At 44.3% G+C, this 26,882-nt stretch overlaps 1 protein-coding gene across 8 annotated transcripts in view; it reads right to left on the minus strand.

Annotated features, from left to right (window-relative positions):
- Positions 1–26,882, minus strand: part of TCP11 (t-complex 11) — a 68,611-nt gene that overhangs the window by 15,063 nt on the left and 26,666 nt on the right. The window contains exons 1-4 of one of the 8 annotated variants that reach the window (XM_084967930.1): positions 18,528–18,795; positions 9,965–10,107; positions 9,329–9,466; positions 6,173–6,269 (exon numbers count right to left, since the gene is read on the minus strand). In XM_084967930.1, the coding sequence (XP_084824056.1) occupies positions 6,173–6,269; positions 9,329–9,452 (221 nt within the window). In that variant the 5' untranslated portion in view covers positions 9,453–9,466; positions 9,965–10,107; positions 18,528–18,795. Of the gene's footprint in view, positions 1–6,172; positions 6,270–8,255; positions 8,737–9,328; positions 9,467–9,556; positions 9,785–9,964; positions 10,133–18,527; positions 18,796–26,882 lie in introns of those variants that run through there. The other 7 variants (XM_013977800.3, XM_021098628.2, XM_084967934.1 and 4 more) reach the window with 7 other exon arrangements.

Here is a 26,882-nt window from a genome sequence, read left to right on the forward strand (position 1 = left end):
TCCAGTCTCTTGGGATAGACCATGATGGAAGATAATATAAGAAAGGGAATAGGAGTTCCTGTTGTGGCGCAGTGGAAACAAATCCGACTAGCAACCGTGAGGTTGCAGGTTCGATCCCTGGCCAAGCTCAGTGGGTAAAGGATCTGGCGTTGCCATGAACTGTGGCATAGGCTGACAGCTATAGCTCCAATTAGGCCCCTAGCCTGGGAACCTCCATATGCCATGGGTGTGGCCCTAAAAAGAAAAAAAAAAAAAAAAGGGAATATATTTATATGTGTAACTGGGTCACTTTGCTGTACAGCAGAAATTGACATAACATTGTAAATCAACGAAAATTTTAAAAATGAAAAATGTAAAAAAGTTTTTAAATAACATTCAATTCACTATCTTCCCCCTCCAAACCTGTTCCTCCTATATTTCCAATCTCTGTGGCATTATCATGTCACAGAGTCATGGAAATCAGAAAATAGGTCTTGGAAATCAGAAAATAGGTCTTTTTCTCCCCTTAAAAAAACAGCAAAAGCAAAGGCAACTCAACTAGAAAGGACAGTCTTTTCAGCAAATGGTACTGAAACACCTGGACATCCATAGGCAAAAAAAAGAATCTGGATTCAGACCTTATACCTTCCACAAGTAGATCATAGACCCAAATGTAAAACATAGAACTCTACAACTTCTAGAAGATAACAGGAGAAATCTAGGTGACCCTGGGTTTAGCAATGACCTTTTAGATTCACCACCAAAAACAAGATCTATGAGAGAAAAAAACTGATAAATTGGACTTCATTAAAATTAAAAACTGCTGTCAGAGACACTGTTAAGAGAATAAACAAGCTATGATCTTTGCAAAACACTTACCTGATAAAGAACTAGTACCCAATATAGACAATGAACTCTTACAAGTCAACAGTAAAAAAAAAAAATCCGATTTTAAAACAGAAAAAGGCCTGGAAGTTCTTTTTGTGGTTCAGCAGTAATAAGCCTGACTAATATTCATGAGGATGTGGGTTCAATCCCTGGCCTCGTTCATTGGGTTAAGGATCCAGTGAGCTTTTGTGTAGGCCACAGACATGGCTCGGATCCTGCATTGCTGGGGCTGTGGAGTAGGCCGACAGCTGTAGGTCCAATTGTACCCCTAGTCTGGGAACCTCCATATGCTCTGGGTGTGGCCCTAAAAAGCAAAAAAAACCAACAACAATGAAACAGAAAAAGGTCTGAATAGACATCTCACCAAAGTAGATACACAGATGACAAATAAACATATGAAAAGATGCTCAACCTCACTTCTCATTAGAGATTTGTAAATTAAAATAACAATGAGAGGACTCCCCATGTGGCTCACAACATAACTACTCGGCATTGCTTCTACAGTGGCTGTGGCTCGACCCCTAGCCTGGGAATTTCCACATGCCACAGGTGCAGCCACTTGTAAAAAAAAAAATAACAACAATGAGATACTACTACACACCTATTGAAATGGTCAAAATCCAAAATACCGACAATCCCGAATGCTGACAAGGATGAGGAGCAACAGGAATGTTCACTCATTGCTGGTAGGAATGCAAAATGGTACAACTACCCAGGAAGACAGTTTCTCACAAAACTAAATGTATTCTTTCCATATAATCCAATAATCTTGCTCCTTGATATTTACTCAAATGAGTAGAAACCTTCCATCTACATAGAAACTGGCCCATAGGCATTTATAACAGCTTTATGCATAATTGCCAAAGCTTGGAAGCAACCCAGATGTCGTTCTGTAAGTGATGGATAAATAAACTGTGGTATATCCAGACAATGGAATATTATTCAACACTAAAAAGAAACGCACTGTAAACCAGCTACAATGGAAAAAATAAAAATCATTATAAATGAAAAAAAAAAAAGAAAAGAAAAGAAATGCACTATCAAGCCCCCAAAAGACACAGAGGAAACGTAAAGGCATATTTTGCTAAACGCAAGAAGCCAGTCTGAAAAGGCTACATAGTCAATGATTCCAACTATGAGAAATTCTAAAAACCTATGGAGACAGTCAAAAGATGCGTGGTGCCAAAGGTTCGGGGATGTGGGAGGGCGAGGGAAGGATGAATAGGAAGAACACAGGGCATTTTCAGGGCAGTGAAATTACTCCGTGTGATACGGAAATGGTGAATTCATGTCATTATACATTTTTCCAAACCCACAGATAAGGCAACACAAAAAGTGAACCCCAGTGTAAACCTGAGTTAATAATAATGTACTAATACTGGACTGTCAATTGTAACAAATATCCCACACTGATACAGGACATAAATAACACAGGAAACTGCATGCCGGGAAAGAGGGGGAATGTGAGAACTCGATTTTCCATCACTTTTCTGTAAAAGTGAACTGTGTTAAAGTTGTCTATTAATTTTTAAAGGAATTAACTTTCTTCTGAATGTTATTCAAATTATTTTTCTCTGACCTATACAGTTAGACTAGTAAGAAGAAAAAGAACCATCTGAAGAGTTCTCATTGTGGCACTGCTGGTTAAAAACCTGACTAGTGTCCATGAGGATGCAGGTTCGCTCCCTGGCCTCGTGCAGTGGGTTAAGGATCCAGCATTGCTGCGAGCTGTGGTGAAGTTTGGAGACTTGGCTCAGATCTGGTGTTGCTGTGGTGTAGGCTGGCAGCTGCAGCTCTGATTTAACCCCCAGCCCAGGATCTTCCATATGCTACAAGTGCAACCATCAAAAGAAAAAAAAAAAAAGCCACTTGAAAATTCTGAGGCTGTACCTAGTCATTGCCAAATAGTCATTGGTTTTCTTGAATTAAACATCCCCTCCCCCAAAAATACAGGAGTAGCACATGATTCGTGCAGAACAAAAAACAAGCAACATAAAGATGAATCAAAGAAAAATCAAAATTCCTCTAACACACCAGTCTCAATCATCAGAGGTAACTATAAGCTAATGGTTTATTGAGCACTGGAATTGTTCTTTTTTTTTTTTTTTTAAATCTTTTTTTGCTATTTCTTGGGCCGCTCCCGCAGCATATGGAGGTTCCCAGGCTAGGGGTCGAATCGGAGCTGTAGCCACCGGCCTACACCAGAGCCACAGCAATGCGGGATCCGAGCCATGTCTGTGACCTACACCACAGCTCACGGTAATGCTGGATCCTTAACCCACTGAGCAAGGGCAGGGACCGAACCTGCAACTTCACGGTTCCTAGTCGGATTCGTTAACTGCTGCGCCACGACGGGAACTCCTGGAATTGTTCTTAAAGCTTCTCTCCTCATCCTATTTATCCCATCCATCTTCCAAGTTCCATAAATGTAGTTTTTTAAATGTCTCTGGAACCCATCCCCTCCTACCAGCATCTCCTACCTGGACTTTTTTTTTTTTTTTTTTTTTGTCTTTTCTAGGGCCGCATCTGAGGCACATGGTGGTTCCCAGGCTAGGGGTCCAATCGGAGCTACAGCTGCCAGCTTTCACCACAGCCACAGCAACATGGGATCCGAGCCGCGTCTGCAACCTACACCACAGCTCACGGCAACACCGGATCCTTAACTCACTGAGCAAGGGCAGGGATCGAACCCGCAACCTCATGGTTCCTAGTTGGATGGGAACTCCTGGACTATTCTAATAGGCCATTAACTGCTCCCTCTGCCTTCAGTCTTGTCCCTTTTTTAATTGGTTTGTCACACCTTCATGCTAAAAGCAATGGTTTTTCCAAGACAAAGTTCTGATCAGGTCATGCTCACCTGCAGTCTTTTAGGGGCTTCCTGTCAGCAGCAGCATGAATGGCCTAAGTGACCCTTCCCAAGAGCAGCCCCCTTCCCTGCCCACTTATCACCTCCCACCTCCTAACACCTTCTGCACAACCACACCCAGCAGATGGCACCCCACGTTCAACCACCACTCTGTCCTCCAGCGTTTCCTCCACTGGCTCTTTCCCAGCGGGACCACCTGTTAAGACTCAGGTCATCCCAGGCACACCTTCTCTGGTCCTTAGGCAGCTGAGAACTTTCATTAAACTCTATACACCAGCTGAGTCAACTTAGCGGTCACTTTGTTATCCAACTGTCCCTCCTCCCAAAGCTTCCTGACAACAAAGGCAGTGCCTTACATATTTATAACTGCAGCTAGAACTCAGCATTCTGCCTGCCACAGAATTAGGACCTAATAAATGCCTGATGAATAAATGGCTAAACATGGAATTTCCCTTAGGGATCTACAGTAGTAATTAATGTCATCCCATGAGCCCCAAGTAAAGCCAACTGCCAATAAGAAGTGACCTCGAATTCTATTCCAACCTTTTTCCTTGTGTAAATGTTGTATTACCTTACTTGAAAACCCAGCTCTGAATATTACGCTTTCTCCTGCTTCATTTCTCCCATATGTTTTTCTCCTCTCCTGCCACAAAAAGCATATCTCAGCAGTGAGAGAGTTGCTAGAAGACCTGGGTCTTGGTGAAAATCTGTTCCCAGAGAAGCTGTGCTTGGCCTGGACATGGGTCAGCAAGAGCAGAGCACGAAACCCGGGACAGCAACTCAGGACAGCTGAGCGAGCAACAGACCCTCCAAAACCGACATATGACAAAAGCATTCAAGGAAATTGACTAATCACAAGCTGCCACCACAGAGCTGTTCACTGGTGGCAAATTAGAACTGCTTTAAAATCAAATAATATGACACTGAATTTATCCACTGAATTAAAGTAAACCAGCAAGTCATACCTAGTGAATGGTTCTTATTTATTGCAATGTCAAAATAACAAAGAATAAAAAATAAGGCTTGATTAGGGCAGGGAAGCATTATTTATCAACCGGGTTCTAATCCTGATTCATAAATTAAGCAGGTTTATGGGCAAGGGGTGTGTGTGTGAAAATACCACTATGAGAAAATTAATCTATATCTGTGACTCTTTAATCTGTAATCACAAAAAAGAGTAACTGGTAAGATAGGAGCAATGCGGCAGGCAGTGGATAAACTGAGTCCAAAGATCTACTCTCCCTGGTATTCACACCTTGGTGCAATCCTATACCCAGTGGGGCCTGGGTTTGTGGATTCCTTTCTAGCAAACAAAATACAGCAGAGGCCAGGGATGTCACTCCTGAGATTAGGTAACAAAAAGACTGGTTTGTGTCTTGTTTGCTGTCCCACACTTACTTTCTCTGTGAGCTGCCCTATGGAGAGGCCCAGGCAGCACAGACACGGGATGGGGTGGGGGGAAGGCTCAGGTCAATAGTCAACAAGTTGACTCATGAGAGACCCTGAGCCAGAGGCACCCAGTCACCACACCCATATCCCTGACCCACAGAAACTGTGGATGATGAACACTGTTTTAATGGGTGAGTTTGGTTTTGTCTTTTTGGCATTTCTTGGGCCGCTCCCTCAACACATGGACGTTCCCAGGCTAGGGATCGAATCGGAGCTGTAGCCACCGGCCTACACCACAGTCACAGCAATGCCAGAGCTGAGCCGTGTCTGCAACCTACACCACAGCTCACAGCAACGCTGGATCCCTAACCCACTGAGCAAGGCCAGGGATCGAACTCGCAACCTCATGGTTCCTAGTTGGATTCATTAACCACTGAGCCACAACGGGAACTCCTAACCGGTGAATTTTGAGGTAATTTGTTATGCAGCAATAGATAGCTACTACAGGCTAATTCCTCCATGTCTATCAGAGAAGATCTGAAATCCACCCTAACTTATTACTAACTAGGGTCCCAAAGCAACATCACGACAATTGCTTGGGTTTATTCACTGGATCAATAACATTTGCTTCTTGACCCTCCTTTGATACTAATAACTTTTTACTCTTCTGTGTAAGTTGTTAAGATCTCTTAGGGCTTATATTCAAATACTGATTGTATTATCAAATAAAAATGGGAGTTCCCGTTGTGGCTTGGTGGGTTAAGGACCTTGACGTTGTCTCTGAGGATGTGGGTTCAATCCCTGGCCTTGCTCAGCAGGTTAAGGATCTGGCGTTGCCACCAACTGAGGCGTAGGTTGCAGATGTGGCTCAGATCCTGCATTGCTGTGGCAGCTGCAGCTCCAATTCAGCCCTTAGCCTGGGAACTTCCATATATCGCAGATGCAGCCATTTAAAAAAAAAAAAAAAAAACTTCAAGTCTGATTGGGAGCCATTAGTGCTTAATACCTACACCAGGATACATCGAATGGGAAAATGAGAAGAGCCTGTACCTGCTTGGAGGTAAAACCTTCTCTTCTGTGTGGAAATCACGGTTCATCCCAATCTTCTCGCTCAGCTGGGAAACATCATTAACTTTATCTATCAGACCTGTGACAGAAAGAGCGGATGGTGTACACCTGAAACTAATACAACGTTCCAGGTCAGCTATACCTCAACTGAAAAATAAAGAACGTATGGTGGACCTCAGCGAACTCACACAAGTCTGCATTTCTATTTTATTCAGCGATCCGCTCTACTGAGTCGGCTCCAAACTTAGATTCATCAAACTGATCTTACACAAACTCATTCAACCCCTCCAGGAGTTCATGTTTTCTGAACTCCAGGCTCCATCTGTGACAGAGCCTCTCAGAGCAGCCCAGGTGGGGATAAGGGAGGAAAGAAGTTATAAAAAACAAAAGGCTTTGTTTGCATTTATTTGCCTATATTTGCCTTTATTTTTGCAAACCACAAGTTATTTCATTGCTGCTTTATTATTTTTACTTCTTACTCTTATTATTTGTGATTTGCAAAAATAAATGTTTCTCTCAGGGTAGTCTGATTCCACTTTCTTCTTCCTGCCTCTGACAGAAGTTAAATTCTCTACACAGGGTACTGAATGGCATCAACACCACTTGGTCTTTGAAAGCAGCAGTTTCCAGAATTTAGGATTTCACAAACTAGTAAATGTCCCCAAAGATTTTGAGCAGCTGACAACTTGCCGACTTTTGTCGTGTTAAGTATGGACAGTATGAAATAAGCAAATTAAAAGACAAAACATTACCAAAACCATCATTTCATAAAAGAAAAAGGATAGCTTAACCTCAAAAAAAAAAAAAAAAAAAAAAAAAAAAAAAAAAAAAGCAGAAAGGGAATACAGTCCTTAAAATTGAGCCAATTTGGCTTTAGGAAAAACTCAATACAATATCTTTATTTCATTTCACTAAATATGGCTAAGAATTTGGTCACCAACTAGCATTAGCCTTTGGGAACCACTGTTCTAAGTTCTTAGTGCAGACCTAGCTGACAGCAGCCTCACGTAATAGGCATCCATGGTAGTTATAATGATTACCTGGTATATATTAATGCACACAATAAACCACATTCTCTCACCCTCTTTCAATGAAGCCTCATAATTTTTTCACAGAAAAGCATCTGGCTCCAAGATGTGGGGGGGGGAAATAAATGAACTAAGATTGGCCACGGGTTGATCATTGCTGAAGCTGAGTGAAATTATCGCAAAAAATGTTTTCATAAGAGAATGTCTTTGTTCTTAGAAGATACATGAAACATTTAAAGTCATGACTCTGTAACTTCAAGAAAGAAAAAACACATATATATAACATGAGAGGAAAAAATATGGCAGAAAGGTAACCATGTGGGCATTCATTGTATTATTTTCTTACTTTTCAACAGGTTTGAAGTTATAAGGGTAAAAGGTGATTGTAAAGTTTACTAAAAAGCCACCGACCGAGTCTCTGCTTGGTAAACATACAGGTGAGCAGAACCTCAGGTGCACAGGAAGTTCCCTTTATTTTCATAGACTCTCTGAAGTCTTCAGTTTCAACCAAAATGGCAGAGTTCAAATATGTAAACAGACTTACCGCTAATTCACTAACACAAAATCAGAACTAAGAGAAGATCTTCAAAGGGAGCTTCAGCTGCTTCTAGCAGCTTATTGAAGGACTGAGGGAAATACTATACACAGAAACACTTTCCAACTACAACAAATCAAAGCTCACAGCCTGCTCTGACAAGACTGCTGAGTTGCTTGAAAGCACCACAGCACTCTGAACCTCCCACAGCCGGAACATTCGGGAATTGGGAGGGCTCAAAGAGAAAACAGAAGTAAAATAAACTAGATTTTTAAAACCCAGACCCCAAGGACAAAGAAATTTTCAAGGTAATTTGGTAACTTAACCAATTTGAAATATATAAAATTTCAAAAAAATTTTAAGAGAATTTTGCTTATTCAGGTTAAGAGTTGTCTTACCTGTGGATTCACTTAAATAACCTCAAGAACCTAAGTTGTTCCCCCCCCCCAAAAAAAATCACGTTCACCCCACCACATCAGGTTCATAACTACTGAATAGGTACCTATTTCAAATCAGGATTCCAAAGCACCCAATTTGCTGCTTTTCGTTAACCAGCAGCGACCCCTTGTGGCTACAAGAGAAAGAAATGCGATTGAACGTAATACGAGCAGGGTCTCCAGCTAATTTTTCCCATTTCAATCTTCAGGAATTTAACTCAGGCTGTTGCGTGGTGGCAGACCTTCCGACTGCTGACTGTTTAAACTATCTAGAGATTTTTACAGGAGAAAGGCAGGATGAATCCAGTGAGACTGTGCTCCAACATGAACATAAAAGAACATCAACCATAGTACAGAGCGAGAATAGAAGGCCAGAGCAGTATCACTAACACAGTCAACCACCTATGGAGAGAACACAGTGCTTGTTTGGGATCATTTCCGGGCTTTAAAATCTACCCCAAGTATCTGCCATGTTCCACCCACAAATTCAAAGTAAAAGAATACAAAGGTGAAGTTCCCGTCCTGGCGCAGCGGAAACGAATCCGACTAGGAACCATGAGGTTGCCCTTGGATCCCTGGCCTCACTTAGTGGGTTAAGGATCCCGCGTTGCGGTGAGCTGTGGTCTGTGGTGTATGTCACAGACGCAGCTCGGATCCCCTGCTGCTGTGGCCTAGGCCGGCAGCTGTAACTCCGATTTGACCCCTAGCCTGGGAACCTCCATTTGCCGAGGGTCGAATCCAACTAGTACCCATGAGGATGTGGGTTAAGGATCCCGCGCTGCGGTGAGCTGCTGGAGTAGGTTGCAGATGCGGCTGGGATCTGGCCTGGCTGTGGCTGGCAGCTCTGATTTGACCCCTGGCCTGGGAACTTCCATATGCTGTGGCCCTAAAAAACAACAAACAAACAAAAACAAAAGTGTCTCTGAGCTGACTCAGCCTCAAGTCTTGTCAGGTTTAAGCAATCACTTTTGGGCCACTTCTTTCTTCTGGTCAGTAGGAAGTCTGAAATTGGAGATAGTTGTGGGGGGCGGGGGGGGGAGATAAGGAGAAGGGTAAACCAAGAGAGGTGGAGAGAGCAGTGAGGGGCCGCGGGCTCCTTCCCATCTGACGCCCACTACGGTGGCAGGGCTGCACCTACGGGAAGGGTGGTCCTTGGGGCTACTCCTGTCGTCCGGGGTCCGTCCTGAGGTTTCTGGCTTACAGGGCCCACTCTCTGCATTGCCAGGGTCCTTCAGGGGCACCTTTTCCTCCACGTCCGGCATCTTGCTGGTGGAATCTGGGTCGGGGAGAAATGGGACACTGTGGATGGTGGGGAAGGGGGCTCTCCAACTCCCGAGCTGGGTTCTGGGGCCCGACCTGGACCAACCAAGAGGAGGGTGGGCAGCTTCAGAGTTTCTCAAGGGACGCGTGGAGGAGGGAGGATGGGCAACCACAGGTCGAGCGCTGGCCCAGCAACCAGGAGACTGAGGCCGGAGGGGAAGCCTCCTCGCCCGAAATGCCCGTCCTAGGGCCGCCCAGCTCCGGCAGCAGGGGGAGCCCACGGCGATGCGGCTCCCGGCCTCTCACCTCCTACCCGGCGACCCGCAGACTCTCTGGAGCCCGCCGGCAGCTACGCACCCAGGGGCTCGGGCCGTACCACCGCGGCGGGGCGGCGGGGGGGCGGCGGCCGGGCGGGGCGGGGCGGAGGCGCGGTGGCCAGGGCGCCGACCCCGCGCGCACCCCCGCCGCTGCGCCGGGGCCGCTGGGTGGGAGAGTCCGGGATTTGAAGACAAACCTGCGCCGGGTCTCCGGGCAACGGGGCCGGGCACGTGCCGGCCCTTGCTGACCACCCAGTCCTCCAGCGCTCGAAGCCCCCTGCCCGCCCAGGGAACTGGTTACCCGGTCTTGGGGCCGTCCCTGCTTGGCATCTCCCGCTCCCTACAAAAGAGATCGCCTTAGAATTACTTAGGAAAGGAAGGAGCGTTAGGTTTTGTTTCTCTTCTGCCTGTTCCTAAACCAGAGAAACACAAAACCACGCCCAGGCGGGTTGTGAGAGGAGGACTCTGCTCCCATTCTGCAGGTGTGGCGACTGAGAACACAGGCCAGGTGCTGATCAGAGCAGGTGTGGGGAGGCAGTGGGGCCTCGTCCCATTGAATTCCTGGCCTGAGGCTCCTCCGTGACTCCAGATCCCTGAGCTCCAGGCCCTGGGTTACAGGCCCTTCTTGGTTCCTGGTCTATGCTTTTGCCCCTGGACTTATGTGAGGACCTGGAGTGACCCTCTCTCCTCCCCAATCCCTGCACTTTGGAGGGAAAAAATGAAAAGAAGTTTCCACTCCGCATTCTCTCATCCTTCTTTATTACTCTGATTTCTCACCACAAAAGCTTACTTAGAAAATAAATAAATAAAACAAAAGATGAAAGATTGCCTGTGAGAAACCACGTTCTCATTATAATCCTTGCCTTGTTAGTGTGGAATGTGGATTTTTCTTGCACAACTCCTGTATTTTGAAGGGGAAAATTGTGAACAAGTCCAAGAACATTTCTGCTTAAGAAAATCCACTCCACTCTGAGGTTCAGGCAGATATGAGGGGAACGGCCTCACAAAGTTACTGTTTAGCCAGGGACTATCTCAAACCAATACATACTAAACCTGTACGCTTCTTCCTCATCACCTTTTCCTGGTATTTTCCTCAGGGGTGTCAACTGTGAAGCAGGTTGGCCTATACCCCAAAGCCAGAAGGAGTCGGGCGGGGAGGAATATAACTTCAGCAAAGAGTTCTATGAAAATATGATTCTTTGTTATCACCTAGGGAGATATTTAGGCTGGGTTGTTGATTTCTCTTTTAAAAAAAATCCAGAATTCTGTTTGAACACTATTGTTTCTGGGGAAAGTTTCCAGAACAACACCAGTTTGTGTCCCCACAAAAATGGCATTGCCATAAAACTCCCTGGTGACACCTGAAATTACTCCACCAGTTCCTTCGTATACAGTATACAGCTGCTTTAAGCAGCCTCTTCTTACCCCAATGTTCTGAAAGGGACAGTGGGGAAAAAATCACAGTGTGGGGGCACATGGAGGGGACTGAGGCCAGAAGAGGGGGAGAGGATGAGGGAAGGAGGGAAAGAGTTTTCTCAGGGTCAGTGTGGGGACAGCATTTCATGATCTTATCTTTAGTAGTTATCACAACCAACTAGGCAAAAATTAAACGTTGAGGGGAATAGAAAGATGCTGTGAGAGATAAACTCTCCGTCCCTTTGGGGCCTTAGTTAATAATAACTGGTTTTTGTTTAATGATCTACAAAATGCTTTTACACTGCAAATCCATATGCTCGGCACACAACCCTGCCTTTCAGTAGGCAAGGCAGGTGTTAGACTGGACCATTTAATAGATGAGCAAAATGGGGGTCAGAGAGATTTCAGGGAATTTCCAAAAGTCACAGAGCAAGCAAGGTCTTGACTCTTCCTCATATGTATTTCTTTAATTCATAGCACCTCTTTAATTCACACCACCTCCGGCTGAGAAGCTGTATAAACAAGAAAATACAACCAACATTTAATGGTACAGTAAGTCCCAGAATGGAGTACACAGAAGAATTGCTACTGGAGGTCAGAGAAAGGGGGAGAGAGCTCCCAGATGTTTGGATCCGTTCAAACCCAGCTGTGAGCCAGACTGCTAAGCAAGACTGTGTAACTGATTTGGTCTTTAGAAATGGGTCTCTTGTTTGGTGTGGCTCCCCCTCAACCTCAGGACCCCTCTTTCAACTCTCCTAATGGGTGAAACTGGATTTTCCACATAAGTTCATTCTCGGGGGGGGGGTACCCCTCCTGAGTAACTTAACACCTTTGCCCTATTAAAGTGCACATATTTCAAAAGACCCACAAGGCAAGTATTTCTCCAGCAACTCAAGGACAGACCTCAAACCCTGTTTCCTTTCACATCGCAGTTTGCCCAAAGTTGTCCACCCCAGTGCTCCTTTTAAACTAAGATGTCATATGTTTGTTTTAAAACTGACGTCTCTTTGCTCTCATCATATCTTTGAGTAGAATTCTTGCTCCAGGAGGAAGGACTTGGTGTCCTTGTTGGCACATCTCTGTACCCCAAGAGTGTGCACACCCCAGGCTGAGAAGCAGTCTAAGGGAATTTCAGGCCTGCAGCTAGGATTTCCCTACTTCTCAGCCACTTCCCCACATGGGCATTTTAACCCAGACCCAACAGTATGATCTATTCTCATTGTTAAATACCATCCTGGGTATGCTACCCCCCAAAAGCAAATTATACTCAGGTCGATCCCAGCACAGAGACATTCTGAAAGAGGGGTGGAAATAGAGAAGGAGGTAGGAGAAACTCCCAGGTGGCTGGCTGTAAGAGGTAGAGAGCCACAGAATTTAAGAGGAATCCTGGGGAGTTCCCTGGTGGCTCAGTATGTTAAGGATCTGGCATTGCTACTGCTGTGGCTCTGGTTACAGCTGTGGCACAGGTGTGAACCCTGGCTAGGAATTTCTGCCTGCGGTGGATGAGGTCCCCCAAAAAGAGGAGTCTTGACTATGGATCTGCTAACAAAGATAAAATGGCACAAATGAACACCTCATTTTACAAAGAAGCATCTTAGGCTCAGTGAGGTTAAATGACTCAGCCAAGGTCACCACCCATTAACAGAACATTCAGGATTAGAACCCATATCGCAGTCTGTTTACTCCATAAGACATAGAGCTGAGCAAGAGTAAAAGCTAATACTGTAAATAAATATTTACATTTCCTAAAGAAAAATGTAAATGACAGGCCCCGGAATGGAAAAAGTAAGAGATGAAGTTAAATCGAGGCCAAGGCCGCAAGGAGAGTAGATAAACAGTCAGCTGCAGCGGCAGGGACCGTAAATACAGGTTGGGACATTTAAATGGAAACATTTGGACTCGTGTAAACTGGGACCGACTTCATTATAGCCTCCGTTATGGTACAGAACCACATGTCAAAACTATTTGCTTTACTCTTTCGACAAATGTGTTTTCTTCACAGAACCCAAGAGGAGAGTGAGAAGGCTTGGGGTAACCTGGGGCCAGGCTGGACGGCCCTGGAAGCTCAGAGGGAGGTGTGATGGACTCGGAAACCATCACAGATCTTTTTGGGGAAAGGTGCTGCGAGAGAAGGCAAAGACGATGCCGCTGCAGCCTGGACCACCTACGTGGCCTCGCGGCCGCTGCCTATGTGCAGGCCTTTGCACATGTGGGCCCTTCCCTCCAGGGCGCTTCTCAGACCTCTGATGGCCTCTCGGACTTCTTCTCCCTCTTCAGGTCTAGCTTACAAGGCCTAACCTCCTCTGAGAACCTCCCCTGGCCTGTCGCTAGTTGTCCCTCACACTGGGCACGTTTTCTTCGTGGACTCAGCACCGTTTGCATTACACGTCTGTAGGCGTGATCAGCCTCGACTGAATGTCTAGCTCCACCAGGAGGCTGGAAGCTTCCGGAGAGAAAAAATATGCACTTCATTTACATTGTAGACGGCCTGTAGGCAAATGTCGAATGAACAAGCGGGCCCAAACGGGGGAGGCAGCAGTGTTGCAGGGAGGGCAGGCAGTGTTGGGGGACAGGCAGTGTGTCTCTGGGCCCAGTTTGGGTTACCACTGTCTTTCTGCTTTTTTCTTGCAGACCTGTTTCCTCTTTTTCTGTCTCTCCTCTGTCTTTGATTTCCTGTGAGTCTCTTAAACCAGTAAAGACACCATCTGAGAGAAAGGAGAGGATGTTTAGGGTCCTGTGACAACAGGGGTCCCCCTGAACCGGGAGGTGGCAGCAGGGGGCAGTGGCAGCAGGGGGCAGTGGCACCCTGGGAGTAACTTGCAGAGGCAGCAGTCTGGTGAGGGAGGGGCCCTCTCCCTCTCTCTCTTTCTCTAGCAAGAGCCAGGGTCAGCAGCAGCCCAAAGCCACAAAAACTGACTTTAAAAGTCCTCCTAAGAGCTGCATCTTTCGACTCCCCCCCAAACAATCGCGCCTTGTGCCCTAGGACACGGCGCGAGTTACACACTTAAAGCAGTTTCCACAGAACCGCATTCAGTTGGTTTTAAACTCTGGGGAAAGCTGGCAGCCTCTTTGTGGGTTTTTTTTTAAAAACTAGGTAGAGGGACAATTAAACCTTTATGGGCCCCAGAATGTACCTATGCAGACATAAATAAGGATCGGTCTTCATCAGCCGAGAGAATCCACTTTCTGGCAGCAGATATATTTTTCTGCCATCGCAGGACACAGTTGAGCTCACGTCTGAGGGTGCTTTATGATCAGGGCAGGTGACGGGGGTCGATGGGAGCAGACATAGAGCTTTGACCCTAAGTTCTCAAAAGGGACACATGGCAGGCCTTGGGCTTAGCTGGTCTTAAGTAAATCACAAACTCCCAAAGTCTCCCCCTAGAGCCGCCAGGACCTTAGGCCAAGAACCCTCATCCTGCTTCCCACTTGTGTTACTTTGGGCCAAAACGGTCCATTTGTCAAAGAGTCCTGACTTCTTTATTCCCAGTCTTACAACACAATACAATGCATTCACATATTTACAGCGCAGTGTCCTTGAATGATCGGGGTGATTTTTTTTTAATCTAATAATATCATTAAATGTACCACGGGGCCCTCTTCTTAAAGGAACCTTTGAGTAAGACTCTTTTGTTAAGCGAATCAGCCTTTTGTAAAGGCAAATCATCAGCTACCAAGTTGTTCTCCAAATCTGAGATTTTACATAAGAGATTTTCTTAAACCAGGGGCCCACTTTAGATGGGCCTTTTATTTTTCTGACTTGGACAAAGACAAGCCTTTCCTGAAGAGACGTTATTGGACAGGGATGAAGGAATCTCAAACACTTGAGAAATAAGTCAGTTTCGATCATTCCTGTCATCCACAATTCTCTAGAACCACCAGCTTAAACTAAAGTATAATGCTCTCCTGACAAAGAATCCAGCTGCAGATGCGAGGACCAGTCTATTTGAAGTCAGTTTCAAAAGAAAGGCAGAGAACAGGGTTTTTTGGAAAAGTTATTGTCGTTTTTATTGTGGTAGAATGCATAGCATAATATTTATCATTTTAACCATCTGTTGAGTGTACAATTGGGTGGCATCAAATAAATTAAATCCACAATGTTGAGTAACCTTCACCATCATCTATACCCCAAAACTTTCATCATCCCCAGCAAAACCTCCGTACCCTTGAAACAGTAACTCGCTCTTCTCTCCTTCAACACCCCCTCCCTCAGCTCATGGTAACCTCTATTCTACTTTGTCTCTCTAGACAGAGAACAGCTTTTTTTCTTCTAATTTTTTAAAATTAAAGGGTTGTTGATTTACAATGTTCTGTCAATGTCTGCTGTATAGCAAAGTGACCCAGTCATACATATATATATACACATTCTTTTTTTTTTTTTTCTTGCACTTGAGGTCCTTTTGAGGTTAATTAAAAACAAATTATTATAGTTGATTTACAATGTTCTGTCAATGTCTGCTGTATGGCAAAGTGACCCATTATACATATATATATATACACTTTTTCTCATATTATCTTCTATCATGTTCTATCACAAGTGATTGGATATAGTTCCCTGCAAAGAACAGCTTTGCAGTCCAGTTTTATTTTGGGGCTTTTCCCTTCCCATGGCGCCACAGGGGAATGGGGACGTCGCGCCATCCTCCTTCCACCCTGTGGGCTCTTCCCAGCGTGGCCGCCCCCTCCCCATTCCTCCATTGACAGCATCTCTGCGATGAAGCCCAAGCTCATTGGAATGGTTTAAACTTGCAGAGGGGCTGCAGCCCCCCGAGGGAACAAAAGGAGGTCACTGGGTCTGAGTCTCTGTGACAAGCTCAGGAATGGCAAGAATTTTCTGACTTCAGAATCTGAGGAAGTAGAACATGATGAACTAGATGGCTGTTTGGGTGTCTGAAGCCTGCGTGAGCCTGTCTGTGGCCCATGTTCAGGGCCCTGCAGTGACACAGTTGGTATCAGAGAGCTGTCGGGGCTGAGAGAGATGGGAATTTGAGAAGGGACCCAGAGGGCTCCCTCGGACACCCTCAAATTCCCTGCTATAGCATTTCAGACGCTGAAAAACACTGGCTAAACCACCCACAACCCCTGCATAGTTGACGTCTCTTGTACCCATCTGTGGCCCACAGAGTCTCACTGAGAATGACTCAGATGCTTCAGTTTGGGTTTTACTTTGCTCGCGATGCTTGGAAAGTCTCAAAGGACCTAGTCTCCTCTGCCCATCCCCCTTCCCCAGGGCATAACTCACAATAACAGGAGACTTTGTTTCTGAAATCTGATTTTTTTTTTTTGGTCTTTTTTTTTTTTCCTATGTCTTAGGCCGTTCCCACGGCATATGGAGGTTCCCAGGCTAGGGGTCGAATCGGAGCTGTAGCCACCGGCCTACGCCAGAGCCACAGCAACGCTGGATCCGAGCCGCGTCTGCAACCTACACCACAGCTCACGGCAACGCCGGATCATTAACCCACTGAGCAAGGGCAGGGACCGAACCCACAACCTCATGGTTCCTAGTCGGATTCGTTAACCACTGCGCCACGACGGGAACTCCTGAAATCTGATTTTTAATTACTGCAAGAACTATATAGGGACCCCCAGCCTCACCTCCCCAAGCCTGGGACTGTGGGCCTGCCGGGGCTCCTGAAGTCAATGGGGTGAAGTGATCCCACGGCACAGAGAACAGGGAACTGCGGTCCAGTGGAAAGGGAATCCCCTCAAAAGCAGCAAGCCTGAGTTCCTTCTTCTGCCCATGTGCTGGTGGCCCTGGGTAAAGTCACTTCACAGCTCCCGCCTCATTTCTCTAAGCTGAGTGGAAGCGCCCGTTGCCCACAACTATGAGAATTAGTGGGAAGTGCAAGAGAAGCAAGGCATTCTGATTTCTGGAATGCTTGAAACAGGAAATAAAGTTTTTGTTTCCCATGGGTGCTGATATTAATGGAAATAATGGCTTCAGAGAGGTGGAGGAGGACTTTGGGGGGAAGGGGAGAGTGGATGGGTGTATTTTAGGACAGGTTGCGAATGAAGTTTTGGTTGGATCTTTGTGAAAAAATATTCAAAGACAGGTGGAAATAAGCAGCCAGAGTGAGGAGAGAGACTGAGACTTACTGATAACAAGAATGGTGTCAGGAGGAGTTTCTGCTGTGGCACAAAGGGATCAGTGGTGTCTCTGCAGCACCAGGACACAGTTTTGATCCTTGGCCCAGCACAGTGCATTAAAGGATGTGGCATTGCAGTAGCTGCAGCACAGGTAGCAACTGTGGCTTAGATCTGATCCCTGGCCCAGGAACTCCATATGCCACAGGGCAACCAAAAAGAAAAAATTAAAAATAAATTAAAAACAAGAATAAAAAAAAATGGTGTTAGGAGTTATGGTTGATAGATGGGGAAATAATAATAATAACCAGATAACACATATCAAGTGCTTACCATGTGGCAGGCCCTCGGGGAGCCCTACACATAGATATGTAGCTATCATTCCCACAACAACCCTAGAGCAAAGATGTTGTTTTCACACCCACTTTACAGAGGAGGAGACCTTAAGTATCCTGCCCAGGGTCACACTGTGAATAAGTAGTAAGACAGGGACTTGAACTTGGGGAATCAGACCTCAGAGCCCTGGACCAGTCTTTTTCTAGGGCCGCACCTGTGGCAAATGGAGGTTCCCAGGCAAGGGGTCTAATCAGAGCTGTAGCCACCGACCTACGCCAGAGCCACAGCAACGTGGGATCCGAGCTGCGTCTGAGACCTACACCCCAACTCACGGCAACGCTGGATCCTTAACCCATTGAGCGAGACCAGGGATCAAACCCAAAACCTCATGGTTCCTAGTTGGATTCATTAACCACTGAGCCAAGACAGGAACTCCTGGACCAGTCTTTTTTTTGCCAGATCAAGAAAAGCAGTGCTGAAGGAGGACAGAACCTTGAAAGTACCTGGAAATGGTACTCCTATTCTTGATCAGCTGTGACCTAAAAGCAGATTCTGGGAAGATGAAGATGTGGGTCAGAAACAAACTGAGGACTACCCAGGTGTACCTAGTAGCACTGTCAATTAATTAAACTGGCTATGCACATGTAAGCAATTATCTTGAGTATTCACCACATGCCAGGCACCCTACTAAGCATAGATACATCACATATATTCTCATTTAGTCCCCTCACAAATCCTACAAAGGTGTAACAGTGCCGATTTTACAGGAAAGGAAACTGAGGCTACAAGAGTTAAGGTTCGTACCCAGCGAGTAACTCTCAGAGCTTACTCAAAGAAGCTGTGAACTCAAAGGAACTCAAAGCCAAGCTGTGTGCTTTCAGCGACAGCTCTAAAGTTGCCTCCTCCTCCTCCAAGCAATCTTACCTGACTGCCCCTCCACAATCATGCAGTGAAATCTCTGAACATTTCTGTTATGTTTTGTAGAATTCCCTTGAATTCGCTTATAGTTGAAACCGGTATTGGAAGTCAGTGCTTCCAGAAGCTGCTAAAGAGTTATCAGATGCCTTGAACCAATGTTGAAATTTACTAAGTGAATATTCGAATTAGTACCACCCAACTAGAATAACAGGATACCTCTAATTTCTGGTCCTTGAGAAGGCACTCCCAGCTCCTTCCTACCGGACCCAGTTCCATGGAGAAGCCTGATTGGTCTAAGGGGAAACCCCACCTCCATTATGGTGATTGGTTCAAAGAGAGCACGTGACGCAAGTCAGGCAAATGAGGCACCAGGAGAGGTGTGCTAGAGGCATCAGGCCATGTTCTCCATCAGTCTATTTCATCATACTCCCCTCGAGGAGGGAGAGTCTCACTCCTGGATTTTGACTTTATCTTCCTAGGTAGGAGGCCAGGAACTGTCCCTGAAGACCACCAGCCTCACTGTGGAGAGAGTCTTGGGGAATCCCTGAAACCCTTGCCTAAGATTCCCAAGCATCCAGCCAATACATTCTTTATCAGTTAAGCCCTTTTGACTTGAGATGCTTGCAGCTCCCAGCTCCCACTGGAATTCAGGCAGCATGAACGCACAAACTATGTGTCTCTTTCACTGCTGTGTCCCAAGCCCTTACTATAGAATTAAGCACGGTAAGAGAACTCATGATATAGTTGAATGAGAGAGTGAGAGAGCATGAACCTTAATATCATAGACTCAGGGCTAGTATAGCTGGCAAACACCTTTGAAATATCAAATCCAAGTCTTCTCCCGTTTTTACTCTATAGTGAGAGAAGCCAGAGTTGCTTTATTGAAAAGGTTGTTATCCCTCTCATTAGGGCCGACACCCTCTAGTGCCCACAGCAAGGATCTTCAGTCTCTGTAAGGCAAGCATCCCAGAGGGGCTTTGATGCCACGCCCAAAGCCAAGGTCAAGTTGGAGAACTAGACACCAGGAAGGGCGAGCCTCCAGGCTACTAAAACGTCATCATCCTTTGATGACAGAAATGAGGACTCAGTTAATAATAATGTTTATATTAAGAATTTAAGTACAGGGCTTCCCATTGTGGTGCAAAGGGGATCAGTGACATATCTGGAGCCCTGGGACACAGGTTTGATCCTGCCCCCGCAGAGTGGATTAAGGATCCACCATTATAGCTGTCCAGCTACAGTGTAGGTCAAAACTGCCTGCTGAGATCTGATCCCTGGCCGGGGAAGTCCAAATGCCAAGGGGGCAGGGGGTCCAAAAAAGAAAAAAAAAAAATTTAAGTGCAAAATATCTTTGAGGAGTTCCCCTTGTGGCTCAGCAGTAACAACCCAATTAGTATCCATGAGGACGCACGGAGCTCACGTCTTGGCTCAGTGGTTAACGAACCCAACTAGCATCCATGAGGATGAGGATCCCTGGCCTTGCTCAGTGGGTTAAGGGTCCAGCGTTGCCTTAAGCTGTGATGTAGGTCGCAGACGCTGCTCGGATTCTGCATTGCTGTGGCTCTGGTGTAGGCTGGCGGCTGCAACCCCTAGCCTGGGAACCTCCTTATGCCGCAGGTGTGGCCCTAGAAAAACGAAAAAAAAGATCCATGAGGATGTGGGTTCCATCCCTGGCCCCACTCAGTGAGTTAGGGATCTAGCACTGTGGTGAGCTAGGGTGTAGGTTGCAGAGGGGGCTCGGATCTGGTGTTGCTGTGGCTGTGGTGTAGGCCCGGCAGCAGCAGCTCCAATTCAACTCCTAGCCTAGGAACTTCCATAGGCCTGGGGTACGGCCCCCCCAAAAAAAACCTTTGAATGTAATAGTTGGTTAATGTTTTAATATTGGCTGTTTCTCCTGAACAGATGAAAGGAACTATATGTTTATAGCTCTATGGGCCTTTCACATGAAGCGCTCCATCTGCACCCGTGTGTGGATATAGGGCTGAAACTACCCAGGTTCCTTTGCTGAGGACAAAATTGCAAAATGAAAGCCATAAAGCATTGGTAGATTTCATAACTCCCTTACATCGAATTCAAGAATTCTTGTCTATGCTTTTTACATATTTTGTTATTTTGTTTCTTTTAAAATCAACTTTATTGATATTTAATTTCCATGAATAAAAGTCACCAGTTTTAAGCATATATTTTGATGCGTTTTGACAAATATATATACCAGGTAACCACCACCACAAACAGAATACATCTCTCACACCCAAAATTTCCTTGTGCCATCTGCAGTTAATACCTATTTCCTTGTCCTAAGCCCCGCCACCAAGTTCTGCTTTTTGTCACTATAGATTAGTTTGCCTCTTTTCAAACTTCGTATAAATGGAGTTATACAATATATAGTTGTATTAGTCATCTAGGGCTGCCATAAAATACCACAGACTAGGAGACTTAAACAACAGGAATTTTTTTCTTTTCTTCTTTTTTTTGGGGGGGGGCAGGGGGTGCCTGAGGCATGTGGAAGTTCCAGGGCCAGGGATGATCCCCAGTCACAGCTGTAACCTGAGCCACAGCAGTGACAATTCCAAGTCCTTAATCACTAGGCAACCAGGGAACTCCACAATAGAAATTATTTTCTCACAGTTCTAGAGGCGGCAAGACCAAGATCAAGGTGTCTGGTTTGGTTTCTCCTAAGCCCTCTTGCTTTGACATGCAGATAACTTTTTTTTTTTTTTTTTGTCTTTTTAGGGCTGCACCCACAGTATATGGAAGTTGCCAGGCTAGGGGTTGAACTGGAGCTGCAGCTGCCGGCCTATACCACAGCCACAGCAATGTGGGATCCGAGCTGTGTCTGCAACCTACACACAACGACCTCACAGCAACACAGGATCCTTAACCCATTGAGTGAGGCCAGAGATAGAACCCTCGTCTCCTCATAGATACTAGTCAGGTTCGTTACAGTTGAGCCACAGTGGGAACTCCTGACCTGCTTCTCTCTGTATCCCCCACAGGGCCTTTCTCTGTGTGGGCATATCCCTGGTGTCTCTCTCTCTCTCTCTTTTTTTTAAATAAGGACACCAGCCCTATTGGATTAGGGCCCCACCACCCCTATGACCATATAACCTTAATTACCTCTTTAAGGGTCCTGCCTCCAAATAAAATCACATTGGTTAGGGCTTCAACATATGAATCTGGGGACACAACAGTCCATAACAGTAGTCTTTTCTGTCTGACTTCTTTGGGTAAGCATAAGGCTAGTATGATTAATCCATTTTTGGGGCATTTATCAGTAGTTTTTTTTTTCCTTTTTATTGCAGAGTATTGGTCTGTTCTATGAATATACCAGTTTGTTTATCCATTTATCTATTGATGAATATTTGCGTTATTTCTAGCTTTTGACTTTATGAACAAAGCTTCTATAAATATTCTAGTATGTCTTTTTGTGGATGTTTTTATTTCTCTTGGGTAAATACCTAGGTGTGGAATTGATGGATTATATGGTAAATATGTTTAATTTTATAAGAAATTGCCAATCATTTCTCCAAAGTAACTGTCTCATTTTATATTTCCACCAGCAGTGTACAAAAGTTTAAATTTTTCCGCATACTTAGCAACATTTGGTATTGTCAATCTTTTTCTTCTTTTTATTTAAGAGATTCTGGTAATGGTGTAGTGGTTTCTCACTGTGTTCTTAATTTGTATCTCCTTGATGGCTAATAATGGTGAGCATCTTTTCTTGTGCTTATTTATCATCCAGATGCTTCCTTTGGTAAAGAGTCTGTTCAAATATCTTGTCTTGAATTATTTTCCTATTTTTAAAAAATTTTATTGGCATGTAGTTGACTTACAATGATGTATTAATTTCAGGTGTACAGCTAAGTTCATCAATTTTGTCTGTTTATCTGTCTATCTAATCTCTCTCTCTCTCTGTGTCTCTCTCTATATATATGTATTCTTTTTTCCCATGAGGGTATTACAGAATATTGAGTAGATTTCCCTGTGCTATACAGCAGGTCTTTGCCTGTTATCTGTTCTATACATAGTAGAATGTATATTCCAGTCCCATCCCCCTAATTTATCCCCCCGCCCCCGCCTGCCACGTTTTCCCTTTGGCAACCATAAGTTTGATTTTGAAATCTGTAAGTTTGTTTCTATTCCATAAATAAGGTTTTTTTTGTGGGTTTTTTTTGTATTTTTAGGGCCGAATGTGTGGCATATTGAAGTTGCCAGGCTTGGGGTTGAATAGAGCTGTCACTGCCAGGATCCCAGCCGTGTCTGCAACCTATACCACAGCTTACAGCAATGCCGGATCCTTAACGCACTGAGCAAGGCGAGGGATCAAACTCGCATCCTCACAAGTACTATTCAGATTTGTTTCCCCTGAGCCACGATGAGAACTCCTATAAATAAGTTCTTTTGTATCATTTTTATTAGATTCCACATATATGATATTTATCTTTCTCTATCTGACTTACTTAGTATGATAATCTGTAGGTCCAACCATGTTACTGCTCTTATTGTTGAGTTGTAAGAGTTCTTTACATATTCCAAGTACAACCTTTTTTTTTTTGGCTATGCTGTGTATTGGCTTAATGTGGGATCCTGGGGGCCTCAGCTCAGCAGTGAAAGCACCAAGTCCTAAAGTGCCTAGACCACCAGGTTATTATGCTTTAATAACCAATTAAAGCATATAACTCTTTAATTGGTTATATGCTTTGCAAATATTTTTCTCCCAGTCTTTTTTTTTTTTTTGGTTTTTTTGTCTTTTTAAGGCCGAACCAGCAGCATATGGAGGTTCCCAGGCTAGGGGTTGAATCAGAGCCGTAGCTACCGGCCTACACCATAGCCACGCCAACCCAGGATCTGAGCCACATCTGCAACATACACCACAGCTCATGGCAATGCCAGATCTTTAACCCACTGAACCAGGCCAGGGATCAAACCCACAACCTCATGGTTCCCAGTCAGATTCATTAACCACTGAGCCACGACGGGAACTCCCAGGCTGTCACTTTTCATTCTCCTAATAATGTCTTTCATAGAGCAGAAATTTTTCATTTTCCTTAAGTCTTGTTTATCAGATTTTCTTTCCCTTTTTTTTTTTTTTTTTTTTTTTCTGCTGCACCCATGGCATGTGGAAGCTCCTGAGCCGGGGATCAAACCCACACCACAGCACTGACCAGAGCCATAGTAGTGACAATATCAGATCCTTAACCTGCTGCATTGCAAGGGAACTCCCATCAGTATTTCTTTATGGATCATGCTTTTGCTGTCATATTGTCTTGAATAAAGGGAGTTTTACTTCTCCCTGGCCAGTATGGATGCCTGTTTGCTCTTTGTTTTCTAGTTCCTTAAGATGGACACTGAAAATTATTGATTGGAGACCTTTTAAGTGTTAATTTAGTAGTAGCCCATGGTTTGATTTTGTTTTTTTGTTTTTTTTCTTTTTTGGCTGCATATGGAGTTCCCGGGCCAGGGATCAGATCCTAGTCACAGTTGAGACCTATGCCAAAGCTGCAGAAACTCAGGATCTTTTAACCCACTGTGCCAGGGCCAGGGAGCGAACCTGCATCCTGGTCCTGCAGAGTATGCTGCCAATCCTCTTGTGCCACAGGGGGAACTCCAGCAGCCCACAAATTTTGATACACTGAGTTTTCATTTTCATTCCATTAAAAATACATTCCAGTTTCCCTTTTGTATTTTTTATTTGACCCATGAATTATTTAGAAGTGTGTTATCTAGTTTCCAAACACTTGGATGTTTTCCAAGACTCTTTTTGTTACTGACTTCTAATTTAATTCCATTGTGATGAAAGGACATATTTTTTATGACTTGAATCTTTTAAAATTTATTGAGACATTTTATAGTCCAGAATCTGGCCTATTTTGGTAAACATTCCATGTGCGGTTAAAAAGAATGTACATTCTTCTGTTGTTGGATGGAGTGTTCTGTAAATGTCAATTGGATCAAGTTGATTGATGGTGTTTGTCTTTTATACCCTTATTTTCTACATACTTGTATATTAATTATTAAGAGAGAGCATCAAAATCTCTTATAACTGGTCTATTCCTCCTTGCAATTCTATCAACTTTTGCATCACATAGTTTGAAACCCTGTTATTAGGTGCGTACATTTTTAGAATTAAGTCATCCTGATGAATCACTCACTTTATGATTATCAAATGATTTTCTTTCTACCTGGCAACATTCGTTGCTCTGAAATTTACTTTGTCTGATGTTAATATAGCCACTACACGTGTCTTCTGTTTGTTTGACAATGGTTTTTAAACGAATAATATATCATGGACATCTTTCTAAGTTTTAGACATCTTTTTTGAGATATAGTTGACATAAAACATTCGCTTCGTGTATACACCATATTGATTTGATATTTGTATATATTGCAAAATGATCACCACAATAAGTCTAGTTAACATCCATCACCATACATAGTTGCAAATTTTCTTTCTTGGTGATGCTAACTTTTAAGATCTACCCTCTTAGCAACTTTCAAATATACAATGCGGTGTTGTCAGGTACGGTCATCATGAGGTACCTCACAGCCAGGTCCACCTTTCTCATGACTAGTGTTAGCATGGTATATCTTTACCATTCTTTTGCTTGCTCACAGATTTGTGTCTTTATATTTAAAAGGTATTTCTTATAAGCACCATCTAATTTGGTCTTGCTTTTTTTATCCAGTCTAACAATCTCTGCCTTTTAATTACAGCAGGTAGACCATCTACTTTTTTCTTGCCTCAAAGAAATACGTGAATTTTCTTTCTTTGGTTTGGCGTGGTTTGCCTTTAATTGTGATAAAATATACATTACATAAAAATTGCTATCTTAACCATTTGAAGCATATGGTTTAGTAGTGTTAAGTCTATTCATATTGTTTTGCAAACAATCCCCAGGACTTTTTCATCTTGCAAAACTGAAACTCTATACCCATAAACAATAACTTCTAATTTTCCCCTCCTGGGCAACTATCATTTTACTTTCTGTTTCTATGAATTTGGCTGCTCTATTTACCTCATGTAAGTGAAACCATACGGTATGGACCATTTAGTCTTAATGTGATTATTGATATGGTTAAGTCTAAGTCTATCATTTTGCTATTTGTTTTACATTTGTTCCATTTCTCTTTTGTTTCTTTTTTTTTTTTTTCTCTTTTTCTGTGTTCTTTCGTGGTTTTTTGTTTTTTTGCTTTTGTTTGACCACACCCATGGCATGTGGAAGTTCTGGGGCCAGGGGTGGAACCCACTCCACAGCAGTAACCAGAGCCACAGAACAGTGCAAATGATGAATCCTTAACCCACTGAGTCACCAGGGAACTCCTCTGTGTTCTTCTGGATTGAGTGTCTTTTATGATTCCATTTTACTTCCTTTGTTGGCTTAGGGGTTATAATTCTTTGTTATTTTAGTGGTTGCTTTAAGGTTTATGGCATATATCTTAACACAGTCTACGTTTAATTGATATCATACCCCTTTACATACCGCAGAAGAACCTTACTATATAGAATATGCCCATTTCGCTCCTTCTGGCCTTTAAGCATTGTCAGACTTTTTACTTACACATGTATAATAAACCACACAATACACAATTTTTTTTTTGTTTAAAGTTATCTTTGAAAGAGATACATATGGTTTAAAAAAAAAAAAACAACCTACGTATTTACCTTGGTAGTTAACCTTTTCCGTGCTCTTCATTCCTTTGGGTAGATCCATGTTTCTATCTGGTATCATCTTTTTGCCTGAAGGAGTGCCTTTAATATTTCTTGTGGAGTTCCCGTCGTGGCGCAGTGGTTAACGAATTCGACTAGGAACCATGAGGTTGCGGGTTCGGTCCCTGCCCTTGCTCAGTGGGTTAACGATCCGGCGTTGCCGTGAGCTGTGGTGTAGATTGCAGACGCGGCTCGGATCCCGCGTTGCTGTGGCTCTGGCATAGGACGGTGGCTACAGCTCCGATTCAACCCCTAGCCTGGGAACCTCCATATGCCGTGGGAGCGGCCCAAGAAATAGCAACAACAACAAAAAGACAAAAGACAAAAAAAAAAAAAATTTCTTGTAATATACTTCTTCTTCTTTTTTTTTGTCTTTTTAGAGCTGCACCCTCAGCATATGGAGGTTCCCAGGCTAGGGGTCCAATCGGAGCTGTAGCTGCCGGCCACAGCCACAGCCACATCAACGAGGGATCCGAGCAGCCTCTGTGACCTACACCACAGCTCATGGCAATGCTGGATCCTTAACCCACTGATCGAGGCCAGGGATCAAACCTGAGTCCTCATGGATACTAGTCGGGTTCGTTAACCACTGAGCCATGGTGGGAACTCCCTTTATAGTATACTTCTTTCTGCTGGTGATGAATTCGTTCAGC

This window comes from Sus scrofa, chromosome 7 (assembly GCF_054392235.1).
Source record: "Sus scrofa isolate SSC_HxYL_T2T_F1_AM1 chromosome 7, Sscrofa_HxYL_maternal_Yorkshire_Landrace_v2.0, whole genome shotgun sequence".
NCBI classification, from domain to species: Eukaryota; Metazoa; Chordata; class Mammalia; order Artiodactyla; family Suidae; genus Sus; species Sus scrofa.